The 13,458-nt window shown below is 37.4% G+C and overlaps 1 protein-coding gene and 3 non-coding genes across 4 annotated transcripts; all 4 read right to left on the bottom strand.

Moving 5' to 3' along the window:
* Positions 1 to 5,926: 5,926 nt before the first annotated feature.
* Positions 5,927 to 12,974, bottom strand: rps8a (ribosomal protein S8a). Its single transcript, XM_035763689.2, has 6 exons — positions 12,861 to 12,974; positions 11,990 to 12,096; positions 11,610 to 11,709; positions 10,830 to 11,005; positions 7,103 to 7,232; positions 5,927 to 6,617 (listed from the first exon to the last, which is right to left on the bottom strand). Exons 1-6 carry the CDS (start codon positions 12,862 to 12,864, stop codon positions 6,508 to 6,510), a joined length of 627 nt encoding a protein of 208 aa, XP_035619582.1. The 5' UTR covers positions 12,865 to 12,974; the 3' UTR covers positions 5,927 to 6,507.
* Positions 11,465 to 11,533, bottom strand: LOC118376884 (small nucleolar RNA SNORD38). The gene has a single exon (XR_004824117.1). It is a non-coding gene; the product is annotated as a small nucleolar RNA SNORD38 (small nucleolar RNA).
* LOC118376886 (small nucleolar RNA SNORD46) lies at positions 11,814 to 11,920 on the bottom strand. The gene has a single exon (XR_004824118.1). It is a non-coding gene; the product is annotated as a small nucleolar RNA SNORD46 (small nucleolar RNA).
* Positions 12,184 to 12,254, bottom strand: LOC118376883 (small nucleolar RNA SNORD55/SNORD39). The gene has a single exon (XR_004824116.1). It is a non-coding gene; the product is annotated as a small nucleolar RNA SNORD55/SNORD39 (small nucleolar RNA).
* Positions 12,975 to 13,458: the final 484 nt, after the last annotated feature.

Genomic DNA, 13,458 nt, shown 5'->3' with positions numbered 1-13,458 from the left:
GTTTCAAACCAATTGGCGACTTTTTTTCATGCGAATATTCTAAAATACGCATAAAGAAAATAAATTATCTGTCGGCATTCGTACAATTGTACCGGGACGTCCTGTTTCTGATCACAGCTGTCGTGATTTTTAAAAATATAGTGTATGACTTTACTCCATAGAAATTGTGGATGGAAACGTGCTTATTGACTTCCGTATAAACATTCCTCACTTCAGGGTTTTATTTTCGTGAACAGATTTTGGGCGGAGTAAACCCTCTTGCTTCGTCGTTTCCTCTGTGCAGATATCCATTACAATAAAACACAATATTCTCATTTTACAAAATAAATCATTCAAAATAATTTCATTAAATGCTGTATTCAATCATTTACATTTGTATATACTAACCATAGTTTGTGTAAGGACAATAATGATGTTATTTGATTGTGAACAAATTAGTGAATTATATTAAATACAATTATATAACATAATCTAAAATCACATATTTTCCTTAGAGATATTTTATAACCTATATGTATCATGTTGGATAAGTCAGGAATGTGATGATGGCAAGGGTAGTTGTAATATAGACAAGATAAACTCTTGTCCTGTCATAATTATACAACAAGGTCAAGATCAAGCAAAGTGTGAAAATACAGTTTCCTGGAAAGTTACACCTTGCACGGAATAGAAAACGACAGGTTGTACAATATATACATTACCTCACACAGCCTGATTAATGATTGTGTGACGTTCTATGAGCCTCATGGCTATCAGAGCAGAGGTCGATGCAGTGTGTCCTCAGCCTACCATTCCTAGTACAAACTACACTGAACAAAAATATAAACGCAACATGTAAAATGTTGGTCCCATGGTTCATGAGTTGAAATAAAAGATTGCAGACATTTTCCATGCACACAAAAAAAGCTTCTCTCAAATGTTAGTGAGCACTGCTCCTTTGACAAGATAATCTGACAGGTGTTGCATATCAAGGAGCTCATTAAATAGCATGATCAATACACAGTGCTTGTGCTGGGGACAATAAAATACCACTAAAATGTGCAGTTTTGTCACAAAACACAATGCGACAGATGTCTCAAGTTTTGAGGGAGCGTGCAATTGGCATGTTTACTGAAGGAATGTCCACCAGAGCTGTTGCCAGATAATTTAATGTTCCTTTCTCTACCATAAGCCGCCTCCAACGTGGTGTTTGAGAATTTGGCAGTACATCCAACCGGCCTCACAACCACAGACCACGTGTATGAAGTTATGTAGGGAAGCTGTTTGCTGAGGTAAACTCTGTGAACAGAGTGGGTTGACGGTATGGGCAGACATAAAATACATAAAATACGGACAACAAACACAATTTAATTTTATCGATGGCAATTTGATTGCACAAAATATTTTTTTAAGGTACAGTATCTGTGACCAACAGACGCATACCTGTATTCCCAGTCATGTGAAATCTATAGATTAGGGCCGAATGTATTTATTTCAATTGACTGATTTCCTTATATGATCTGTAAATCAGAAAAAATCTATGAAATTGTTACATGTTGCGTTTATATTTTTGTTTAGTATAGAAAAGTAAATTTCCTGAAGAAAATGGTGTTGCATGGATATGCATTTCAAAATGTCCCCAATGTCTATGGCACTATTGTTGCCATTCAAATGCATTTATAGCTAATTTAAAGTAAAAAAAAAACACAATCACATTCTCAAGCAACCTAATTTGGGATCGTCTGAACATCAACATTGGTTTGGAGTTAATAGCTTAAAACACATTTTCTATATATTTTTTTACCATTCAAGTCTATGGCCTGCTTTTACCCATTGAATATTGTTATAGTTCAAAAAAGTATAAATGCTATCAGAAATATTTTCTCCAGCAACCCGAGTCGGGGCAGTCAGTTTAAATAATTTAAACTCTAGACGCGAACCGAAGAAATCTAAAAATGTGTAAGGAATCCAGATAAATCTAAGAATATGTAAGGAATCCAGATAAATCGAAGAATGTGTACTGATTCCAGAGAAATCTAATGTGTAATGATTCCAGATAAATCTAAGAATGTGTAATGATTCCAGAGAAATCTAATGTGTAATGATTCCAGATAAATCTAAGAATATGTAATGATTCCAGATAAATCTAAGAATGTGTAATGATTCCAGATAAATCTAAGAATGTGTAATGATTCCAGATAAATCTAAGAATATGTAATGATTCCAGATAAATCTAAGAATGTGTAATGATTCCAGATAAATCTAAGAATGTGTAATGATTCCAGATAAATCTAAGAATATGTAATGATTCCAGATAAATCTAAGAATGTGTAATGATTCCAGATAAATCTAAGAATGTGTAATGATTCCAGATAAATCTAAGAATGTGTAATGATTCCAGATAAATCTAAGAATGTGTAATGATTCCAGATAAATCTAAGAATATGTAATGATTCCAGATAAATCTAAGAATGTGTAATGATTCCAGATAAATCTAAGAATATGTAATGATTCCAGATAAATCTAAGAATATGTAATGATTCCAGATAAATCTAAGAATATGTAATGATTCCAGATAAATCTAAGAATATGTAATGATTCCAGATAAATCTAAGAATATGTAATGATTCCAGATAAATCTAAGAATGTGTAATGATTCCAGATAAATCTAAGAATGTGTAATGATTCCAGATAAATCTAAGAATATGTAATGATTCCAGATAAATCTAAGAATGTGTAATGATTCCAGATAAATCTAAGAATGTGTAATGATTCCAGATAAATCTAAGAATGTGTAATGATTCCAGATAAATCTAAGAATATGTAATGATTCCAGATAAATCTAAGAATATGTAATGATTCCAGATAAATCTAAGAATATGTAATGATTCCAGATAAATCTAAGAATGTGTAATGATTAATCTAAGAATATGTAATGATTCCAGATAAATCTAAGAATATGTAATGATTCCAGATAAATCTAAGAATGTGTAATGATTCCAGATAAATCTAAGAATATGTAATGATTCCAGATAAATCTAAGAATATGTAAGGAATCCAGATAAATCTAAGAATATGTAAGGAATCCAGATAAATCTAAGAATATGTAATGATTCCAGATAAATCTAAGAATATGTAATGATTCCAGATAAATCTAAGAATATGTAATGATTCCAGATAAATCTAAGAATATGTAAGGAATCCAGATAAATCTAAGAATGTGTAATGATTCCAGGTAAATCTAAGAATGTGTAATGATTCCAGATAAATCTAAGAATATGTAATGATTCCAGATAAATCTAAGAATATGTAATGATTCCAGATAAATCTAAGAATGTGTAATGATTAATCTAAGAATATGTAATGATTCCAGATAAATCTAAGAATATGTAATGATTCCAGATAAATCTAAGAATGTGTAATGATTCCAGATAAATCTAAGAATATGTAATGATTCCAGATAAATCTAAGAATATGTAAGGAATCCAGATAAATCTAAGAATGTGTAATGATTCCAGATAAATCTAAGAATATGTAATGATTAATCTAAGAATATGTAATGATTCCAGATAAATCTAAGAATGTGTAATGATTCCAGATAAATCTAAGAATATGTAAGGAATCCAGATAAATCTAAGAATGTGTAATGATTCCAGATAAATCTAAGAATATGTAATGATTCCAGATAAATCTAAGAATATGTAAGGAATCCAGATAAATCTAAGAATATGTAAGGAATCCAGATAAATCTAAGAATATGTAATGATTCCAGATAAATCTAAGAATGTGTAATGATTCCAGATAAATCTAAGAATATGTAATGATTCCAGATAAATCTAAGAATATGTAATGATTCCAGATAAATCTAAGAATATGTAATGATTCCAGATAAATCTAAGAATATGTAATGATTCCAGATAAATCTAAGAATATGTAATGATTCCAGGTAAATCTAAGAATGTGTAATGATTAATCTAAGAATATGTAATGATTCCAGATAAATCTAAGAATATGTAATGATTCCAGATAAATCTAAGAATGTGTAATGATTCCAGGTAAATCTAAGAATGTGTAATGATTCCAGATAAATCTAAGAATATGTAATGATTCCAGATAAATCTAAGAATATGTAATGATTCCAGATAAATCTAAGAATGTGTAATGATTAATCTAAGAATATGTAATGATTAATCTAAGAATATGTAATGATTCCAGATAAATCTAAGAATATGTAATGATTAATCTAAGAATATGTAATGATTCCAGGTAAATCTAAGAATGTGTAATGATTCCAGATAAATCTAAGAATATGTAAGGAATCCAGATAAATCTAAGAATATGTAATGATTAATCTAAGAATGTGTAATGATTCCAGATAAATCTAAGAATGTGTAATGATTCCAGATAAATCTAAGAATATGTAAGGAATCCAGATAAATCTAAGAATATGTAATGATTCCAGATAAATCTAAGAATATGTAATGATTCCAGGTAAATCTAAGAATGTGTAATGATTAATCTAAGAATATGTAATGATTCCAGATAAATCTAAGAATATGTAATGATTCCAGATAAATCTAAGAATGTGTAATGATTAATCTAAGAATATGTAATGATTCCAGATAAATCTAAGAATATGTAATGATTCCAGATAAATCTAAGAATGTGTAATGATTCCAGGTAAATCTAAGAATATGTAATGATTCCAGATAAATCTAAGAATATGTAATGAATCCAGATAAATCTAAGAATATGTAAGGAATCCAGATAAATCTAAGAATATGTAATGATTCCAGATAAATCTAAGAATATGTAATGATTCCAGATAAATCTAAGAATATGTAATGATTCCAGATAAATCTAAGAATATGTAAGGAATCCAGATAAATCTAAGAATGTGTAATGATTCCAGATAAATCTAAGAATATGTAATGATTAATCTAAGAATATGTAATGATTCCAGGTAAATCTAAGAATGTGTAATGATTCCAGATAAATCTAAGAATATGTAAGGAATCCAGATAAATCTAAGAATATGTAATGATTCCAGGTAAATCTAAGAATATGTAATGATTCCAGATAAATCTAAGAATATGTAAGGAATCCAGATAAATCTAAGAATGTGTAATGCTGCTCTGCCATTATCAATGTCATGTCCCCCATCCTTGACTTTTCCTAAATAGCAGTCGTTAGAATTTGAGTATCACAAAGCAGTTTGTTATAAGAAGTTTGAGGATGTCACTTTTCCCCCCCTTATCCCCTTCACCAGTTGGCTGCCATCTGACAATGGCCCATCCCTCTTCAATGGCTGTGTGAAGTTACTGGACATTGGCAGGAACTGGAACACGCTGTCGTACACACAGATCCAGAGCATCCAAAACATGCTCAAGGGGCAGGATTGGGGAGTAACGGATTGCATGTAATCTGTTACATGTACGGGATTACAAAAAACATGAACTGTAATCCATTACTTTACCAGCAAAAACATTAATCAGATTAGATTACTTCAGAAAAGCTAGATGATTACATTTAAATTCAGAAAGGATGTTTGTGAAAATATTATTTGACACCTGTTTTCTCAATGATATTCAGTATTGACAAAAGGCGCAGGTTTAAATATGTTCCACCTGAGCGAGTCTGACCACCAATCAGAGACCACTATGACGACACATCAAATGACCAATCACAGACCACTATGATGACACACCAAATGACCAATCACAGACCACTATGACGGCACGCCAAATGGGTTTGATGGATCGCAACAGCTGCATAGTGCGAATCCCAGCCTATGAAACAAGTGGGGCCTTTAATGCTCAATCTAATTCATGTTGATAAAATAATCCATAGGCCTAATGGACACAAGCTAAAACTCACACTTGATACTCACATCCATTTTTGGACCTAAAAAGTATATTTACAGTACCAGTCAAAAGTTTAGACACTACTCATTCCAGGGTTTTATTTTACTACAGAATCAAAACTATGAAATAACACATGAAATCATGTAGTAACCCCCCAAAAAAACCCAAATCAAAATATATTTTACTTTTCAGATTATTCAAAGTAGCCACCATTCGCCTTGATGACAGCTTTGCACTCTCTCAACCAGATTCTTGAGGTAGTCACGTGGAAGGCATTTCAATTAACAGATGTGCCTTGTCAAAAGTTAATTTGAGTAATTTCTTTCCATCATGCGTTTGAGGCAATCAGTGGTGTTGTGACAAGGTAGAGGTGGTATACAGAAGATTACCTTGTCACAACACAAATGATTGGTTGAGGTGGTATACAGAATAAAGCCCTATTTGGTAAAAGACCCAAGTGCATATGATGGCAAGAACAGCTCAAATGAGCTGTTGACAGGCAGTGTGGACGGAACGTTTTATCAACAGGTGGGAGTAAATTGGACACCGCTGGCACATTCAACGTGTCCGGGTGTATGGTTGAGTAGATACATCTAAAAAAATAAAAGACCTTGAAGCTCGTGGGACTTTTGTGTTTTTATTGACATGGTATTAAACAGCGGATCTATTTGCCCTTCTTGGCCTTGATCTTCCTCAGGTAGAACTCCAGCTCCTTGCCCTCCAAAATGTAGCCATCCACCCTGCCGCACTGGCCGGGCTTGGAGGCAATGCAGGCTGGGAGAGAGAGAGAGAGAGAACAATCATTACCGAGTCAGAGAAGAAACACCAATTAGAAGTTAACAGAAGTCCAATCAGAAAATTGACAATGGGATTTTGTCGTTGAGGATTCAGATGTCATGAATACATTGACCATCACGTTTTAATGCAGTGTTCCTTACATCTGTTTGTTAACAAGCCCAGCACCACACAACTCAGCTGAGGGAAGTTCGGTCAATAAGGTGTTAGTGCTGGGGAGGAACGATTCAGACATTTCTGACCAAGACTAAAAAGCATTATTAGATACCCCTCACGAGTGTTTCTGCATGTCTGGGAAACTAAGCCTGCATACGCTGTGAGTACCCAGATGAAAACCACAATAACTAGTACCTGGAGTATATGTATCAAGCACTTCAGACTAGGAGCGCTGATACAAGTCACCTTTGACCTTTAAAACCAGCACAGTGCTTGCTGCCCAGTAGAAACAGAGGTCGGAGACTCACCGAGGAGTTTCCCCTGCATGAACTGTTCTTCCAGGAGAGGGCTGATCTTGCAGTTCTTCTTACGCTCGTCAAACTTCTTCTGAATCTTCTTCGACCTCTTCTTGTTGATCACCTCTTCCTCCTCGGGAGTCTAAAAAACAGGAAATCAAAGACGTTAGGCGATTAATGATGGGCACCAATGGAACACCAGTACGATTTCAAGTACATTGTACTGCACCGTTGAGTCTGCACGAAAACATTTCACAGAACCGTTTATACCTGCAGTTGAACCCCGGCCTGCTAACACCACAATTTGTCTCCAAAATTAAATCTCCAGTATATTTAGTTTCACTCAGTTCTGGTAATAAAACCCAAGGTCATTCAGTAGCAGAAATGGACAACTGCATCTCCATCAAAATACCAGAGATTATAAACACATTGACAATGTTTAACAAAACAAATAACAAGGGAATAGTGGCTTTGGGACTCAGCTGTCAGCTAGTGTCTGTTAGTGAAAGCAGTACTCTTTTGGGACTCAGCTGTCAGCTAGTGTCTGTTAGTGAAAGTAGTACTCTTTTGGGACTCAGCTGTCAGCTAGTGTCTGTTAGTGAAAGTAGTACTCTTTTGGGACTCAGCTGTCAGCTAGTGTCTGTTAGTGAAAGCAGTACTCTTTTGGGACTCAGCTGTCAGCTAGTGTCCGTTAGTGAAAGTAGTACTCTTTTGGGACTCAGCTGTCAGCTAGTGTCTGTTAGTGAAAGTAGTACTCTTTTGGGACTCAGCTGTCAGCTAGTGTCTGTTAGTGAAAGTAGTACTCTTTTGGGACTCAGCTGTCAGCTAGTGTCTGTTAGTGAAAGTAGTACTCTTTTGGGACTCAGCTGTCAGCTAGTGTCTGTTAGTGAAAGTAGTACTCTTTTGGGACTCAGCTGTCAGCTAGTGTCTGTTAGTGAAAGTAGTACTCTTTTGGGACTCAGCTGTCAGCTAGTGTCTGTTAGTGAAAGTAGTACTCTTTTGGGACTCAGCTGTCAGCTAGTGTCTGTTAGTGAAAGTAGTACTCTTTTGGGACTCAGCTGTCAGGTGTCGCCAGGTGTTAGTGGATACCGACGCTGTGGCCAAAAGCCGCACATTTAAAGGAATTAGATTGCCATTTGGGACAACAGCAAGCTGTCAACTGTTCTACGCAATATAGAAACGGAACATCCATTTTTACTAAGATGACAGTTCATAAGGAAATCAGTCAATTGAAATGAATTCATTGGGCCCCAATCTATGGATTTCACATGACTGGGAATACAGATACCTTAATAAAGAGGTAGGGTCTGGATCAGAACCAGTCAGTATCTGGTCTGGATCAGAACCAGTCAGTATCTGGTCTGGATCAGAACCAGTCAGTATCTGGTCTGGATCAGAACCAGTCAGTATCTGGTCTGAATCAGAACCAGTCAGTATCTGGTCTGAATCAGAACCAGTCAGTATCTGGTCTGGATCAGAACCAGTCAGTATCTGGTCTGGATCAGAACCAGTCAGTATCTGGTCTGGATCAGAACCAGTCAGTATCTGGTCTGGATCAGAACCAGTCAGTATCTGGTGGGACCATTTTCCTGATGCAGCACGACACATCTCCTTCACATGGAGTTGATCAGGCTGCTGATTGTGTCCTGTGGAATGTTTTCCTACTCCTCTTCAAAGTCTGTGTGAAGTTGCTGGATATTGGCGTGCTTCTACACCTGCATTGCTTGTTGCCGTTTGGGGTTTTAGGCTGGGTTTCTGTACATCACTTTGAGATATCAGCTGATGTACGAAGGGCTACATAAATACATTTGATTGGCGGGAACTGGAACATGTGGTACAAGTCGACCCAGAGCATCCCAAACATGCTCAATGGGTGACACGTCGGAGGAGACGTCGGCGGAAGAATGGCACGACGACGGGCCTCGGGAGCTTGTCACGTTATCTGTGCATTCAAATGGCAGCCAATAAAATGTAGTAGCTTATGCCTGCCCCATACCATAACCCCACCACGGGGAACTCTGTTCACAACGGCGACATCAGCACACCGCTCACCCACACGACAATACACGCTCGGCCCGGTGCAGTTGAAACACAGGATTCATCCGTAAAGATGCCAGTTGTCGTCAAAGGTGAGCACTTACCTACCGAAACCCCTTATGATAGAGAAATGAACATTACATGCCCTGGTGGATATTCTTGCAGTCAGCACCCTCCCTCAACTGGAAACACCTGGCGTTGTGTTGACGACACTGTACATTTTAGAGAACCCTTTTATTGTCCACAGCACAAGGTGTACCTGTGTAATGATCACGCTGCTTGATATTCCACACCTGTCAGGTGTCAGATCTTGGCAAATGAGAAATGCTCACTAACAGGGATGTAAAGGATTGTGAACAAAATTGAGGGAAGGTACCTTTTATTTCAGCTCATTAACTTCTTTGGGGTACACACCCCCTTCTAAATCTCCACCTAAAGACATACCCTAATCTAACAGCCTGTAGCTCAGGCCCAGAAGCAAGGATATGCATATTCTTTGTATCATTTGAAAGGAAAGACAATTTTGTAGAAATGTGAATTGAATGCAGGAGAATATAACAGATCAGGTAGAAGAAAAATAAATATACGTTTTCTGTTTTTTTGTTGCTGCATCATGTCTCAGCCAAACATACTCATAGGATGCTGGGGATGGTTTGAATGAAGAACACAAGATGGCAACAAAAGCTGAGCAAAGTTTTAGACAGATAAACTTCAAAAATGAGCGAGCTACATGATATTGAGCGTGAAGTCACCCAGGTGTCCCACACAAATGCACTCAAGTGGCTGAATTGGTACAGCGATAAATGTTTAAGGAAAGTTCTATATACAAAATACAGCTATTCTAACAAACAAAATATTTAAAAAATAATAAATAAAAACAAACACAGGTAACTATGGCCCATAGCAGTCTCCTGCTGTAAAGCAGAGGCTTACTGAACAGGTCAGGTGATGGGGGCATTTCCTGTGACAAAGGTCACGTGATCAGTAGTCATTGGGCCAAAATAAGTGAATCAACGATAGACCGGTACTACCATTGGTGCGCAACAAGGTCACTGATTGGTGTCTTCAAATCGGCTTGTTCAATACGTCCCGGGAAAAGAACCATCAAGTATGGTTGTTAGTAACAACCAGAGGACTGCAACGAAACCAACCGTGACTGGATAAACGGTTGTTTAGTGTGTGTTATTATCACGAACGCGTCGTCCAAAGTTGAATGAGACAGAAATCACAGTGTTTTACAAATATTTTGTGTTAGGCTATAAAAATGGTTTTATCAAACAAAACAAAGTTTTGTAGTTAGGACACTTGTCATTGCCACCAGACAAAGATCTTAAAATTTATTTAATTGTTATTTCTGACTTTCATGACGCTAATGCTTGGTTGGAAAATGCTAGTAATACTTGTGTGCGTGGTGCTGCCCTCGGAAAATCACATGGTTTGCTTTCGCAGTAAAGCCTTTTTGAAATCTGACACGTTCATCTTTTAAACGATGTAAGATACATGTATTTCCCAGAATGTTTAAAACAACGAACGTTAGCGCTCTGCAGTGTCACCGCACGTTGGCCTGGTGGGACGTTAGCGTCTCACCTACCCTACAGAGGTTAAAACATTGAACCAACACTTTACATGTTGCAGTTATACACCTTTGTTCAATTCAAACCCGGTGCACTACCCAGGAGCCACTTGGGTCTTTGGTACGTACCAGCTTGGCTCCCTTCTTGCGTCCCAGAGGAGTGGCGAAGTGGGCCTCATACCACTGCCTGTAAGGCAGGCTGTCGACGAGAACGATGCAGTTCTTCACCAAGGTCTTGGTTCTCACCAACTCGTTGTTGGAGGCGTTGTACACCACATCAATGAGCCTGGTCTTACGAGTGCAGCCTGCAAAATGAACACAAGGCCGCATCAATATCAACATTCCCACCTGTGTGTAGTGGTAATATTACTGCAGTGATGAAACAGGGGTTCAAGCACAGTCTAAGTCTGTAGAAATAAACAGACCCATGAGCATTTTTAAGTAGCTTTAAAATGGCAAAATTTACAAACGCAACGTGTTGGTCATGTTTCAGTAACTTAAATATAATCTGTATAACCCTAAAATTTTTAAGGTATCTGTATTCCCAGTTGTGTGAAATCAATCGATCAGGGCCTAATTAATTAATTTCAATTGCAAGTTTATTTTTACTCAGTAAAATATTGGAAATTGTTACATGTTATGTTCAGTTTACATTTCAAAAGTAGCATTATGGCCAAATGCACACATGTAGGTGGTAAATCAAATGAAAATTAATAGGAGCTCTCAAAACACATTGCGTTTCATGAGTGAACCTAGCTTCTGTCTTTCTCAGAGTCACAAATATCGTCACAAACATTCAGTAGCAGAACTGGACATGAATATCGTCATTGAAAGACTCACGACACCCTTACAGATTTAACCAGTGTGTACAGCTGAGACCCATAGCAGAACAACCGTATGGAAACTTACACTCAGAGCCCCAGGAGAAGTTACCCACGTCGACCCTCAGAGCGCGGTACTTCTTGTTGCCACCGCGGGTCCTCACCGTGTGAATACGGCGAGGTCCAATCTAGAAGAGAAGCATTTTTCTTTAGTGGAAACCAACTAAATCACGAGTGATTGCATTATGTATAGGGATACCTGGTGGCCACATGTGCCCCATTGTTTGGCATAGGTGTGTCAGTGTAACTATGACAGTCCGGGTCATTGGTAGGTCCTTAAACTTGAACCAAAACGGTCAAAACAGACCTACCTATGGTCAATTTGTAATCATCCACACCACAAACAATCAAACCCTTTTTTTACTAGCTACTGTCCACAATACCGATACACGTGGTCAGCGTCTTCACCTTTGTGTTTGCAGGGGGGCGACCCAGTTCATACTTCCTCTTCTTGTGGTAGGGTTTGCGTTTGCCGCCGGTCTTGCGGCGTTTATGCCAGTTGTCCCTAGAGATACCTGGGCCACAGAAACAAGACAAGAGTGAGAAAGATGCGAACTCTGCAACAAACAAAAAGCACTAAAGTCTAAGGAAGCCATTGTGTTAGCGAGTGTCAGTTCTCCAAGGTGGTTATCCGCACAGTAATCTCGGAAACCTAATTGTCATCATATTCACTCAAACACAAAGCTTCTCCGAATAGAGTGCACCACTACCTAGGTACCGCTAGCACGTTAGCACAGTACTAAGAGTAACGTTATCCCGTTAAATCACCGATCATAGTCCTGTAGATACACATTTCTTCGTAAGCATGCAAAGATTTAGTCGATATATAGATCAATTAGTAAAAGAGGTACTAAATTGAGAATGTAAAAAAATATAAACGTATCCAGAGGCCTAACGCTAGCTTACAACTAAAATCCCGAGGAAGACTTGGCAGCAAAATGTCTACCAAAACGCAACATGGCCATGTGTATTAGGTTTAAGGTACACCAAACTAGGTAACTACTAAAACAAGCGAAAGTGCAATTTGAGAACTATCCGCAAACGCTCACTTGCAAGTCAGCAAGACTAGCCCATGAGAGCAGCCATCTTGTAACATGACATCCTTTTACAATAATTCAGTGAAAAACAATGCTCTATGGTGATATTGGTGCAATTCAACAACATTCCAGTAAGATATTCAAATAAAAAGTAATCTGCCAAACCATTATAGTTATATTCCTGATGTAAAACAAGTGATGGACAAGGATTCTCTCAGCGACCGGAGGATGAAAACACGTACCCATTCTCAGGCGACGGCTGGAAAGAGAACACGCAAAGGTTCATGGGGAAGTTTGAAGGTGTCAGATATCGCGAGACTGTACGATAACTCTAGAAATCCATGAGCGCAAACTGAAACGTTGACTGCCGCCATCTGTGAGTGTCCACCACCCAGGATAAACTAGAAAGCCCCAAAACTATTACTGCAGAGATTTATACTTCGAGTACCAGTCAAAAGGTTGGACAAGCCTCAATCCAGAGTTTAGTTTTGACTATTTTCTACATTGTACAATAATATGGAAGGCATCAAAACTATGAAATAACATAGAATCATGTTGTAACCAAAAAAAAGTGCCAAATCAAAATATATTTGAGATTTGAGATTCTTCAATGAAGCCCCCATTTACCTTGATGACAGCTTTGCACACACTCGTCATTCTCTCAACCACCTTAAGTTAACCCTAATTATTCCTAAAACTAATAGCATTGTATTTTGGACAAATCATACACTAAACCTCAACTACATCTTGTAATAAATAATGTGGATATTTAGCAAGTTGAGATGACTAAACTGCTTGGAGTAACAAGTATGTAACCATGGTTATGCGAGCTATATGGAT

This window comes from Oncorhynchus keta, unplaced genomic scaffold (assembly GCF_023373465.1).
Source record: "Oncorhynchus keta strain PuntledgeMale-10-30-2019 unplaced genomic scaffold, Oket_V2 Un_contig_4700_pilon_pilon, whole genome shotgun sequence".
In the NCBI taxonomy this organism is placed as follows: Eukaryota; Metazoa; Chordata; class Actinopteri; order Salmoniformes; family Salmonidae; genus Oncorhynchus; species Oncorhynchus keta.
This window is presented reverse-complemented; position numbering and strand designations above follow the sequence as displayed.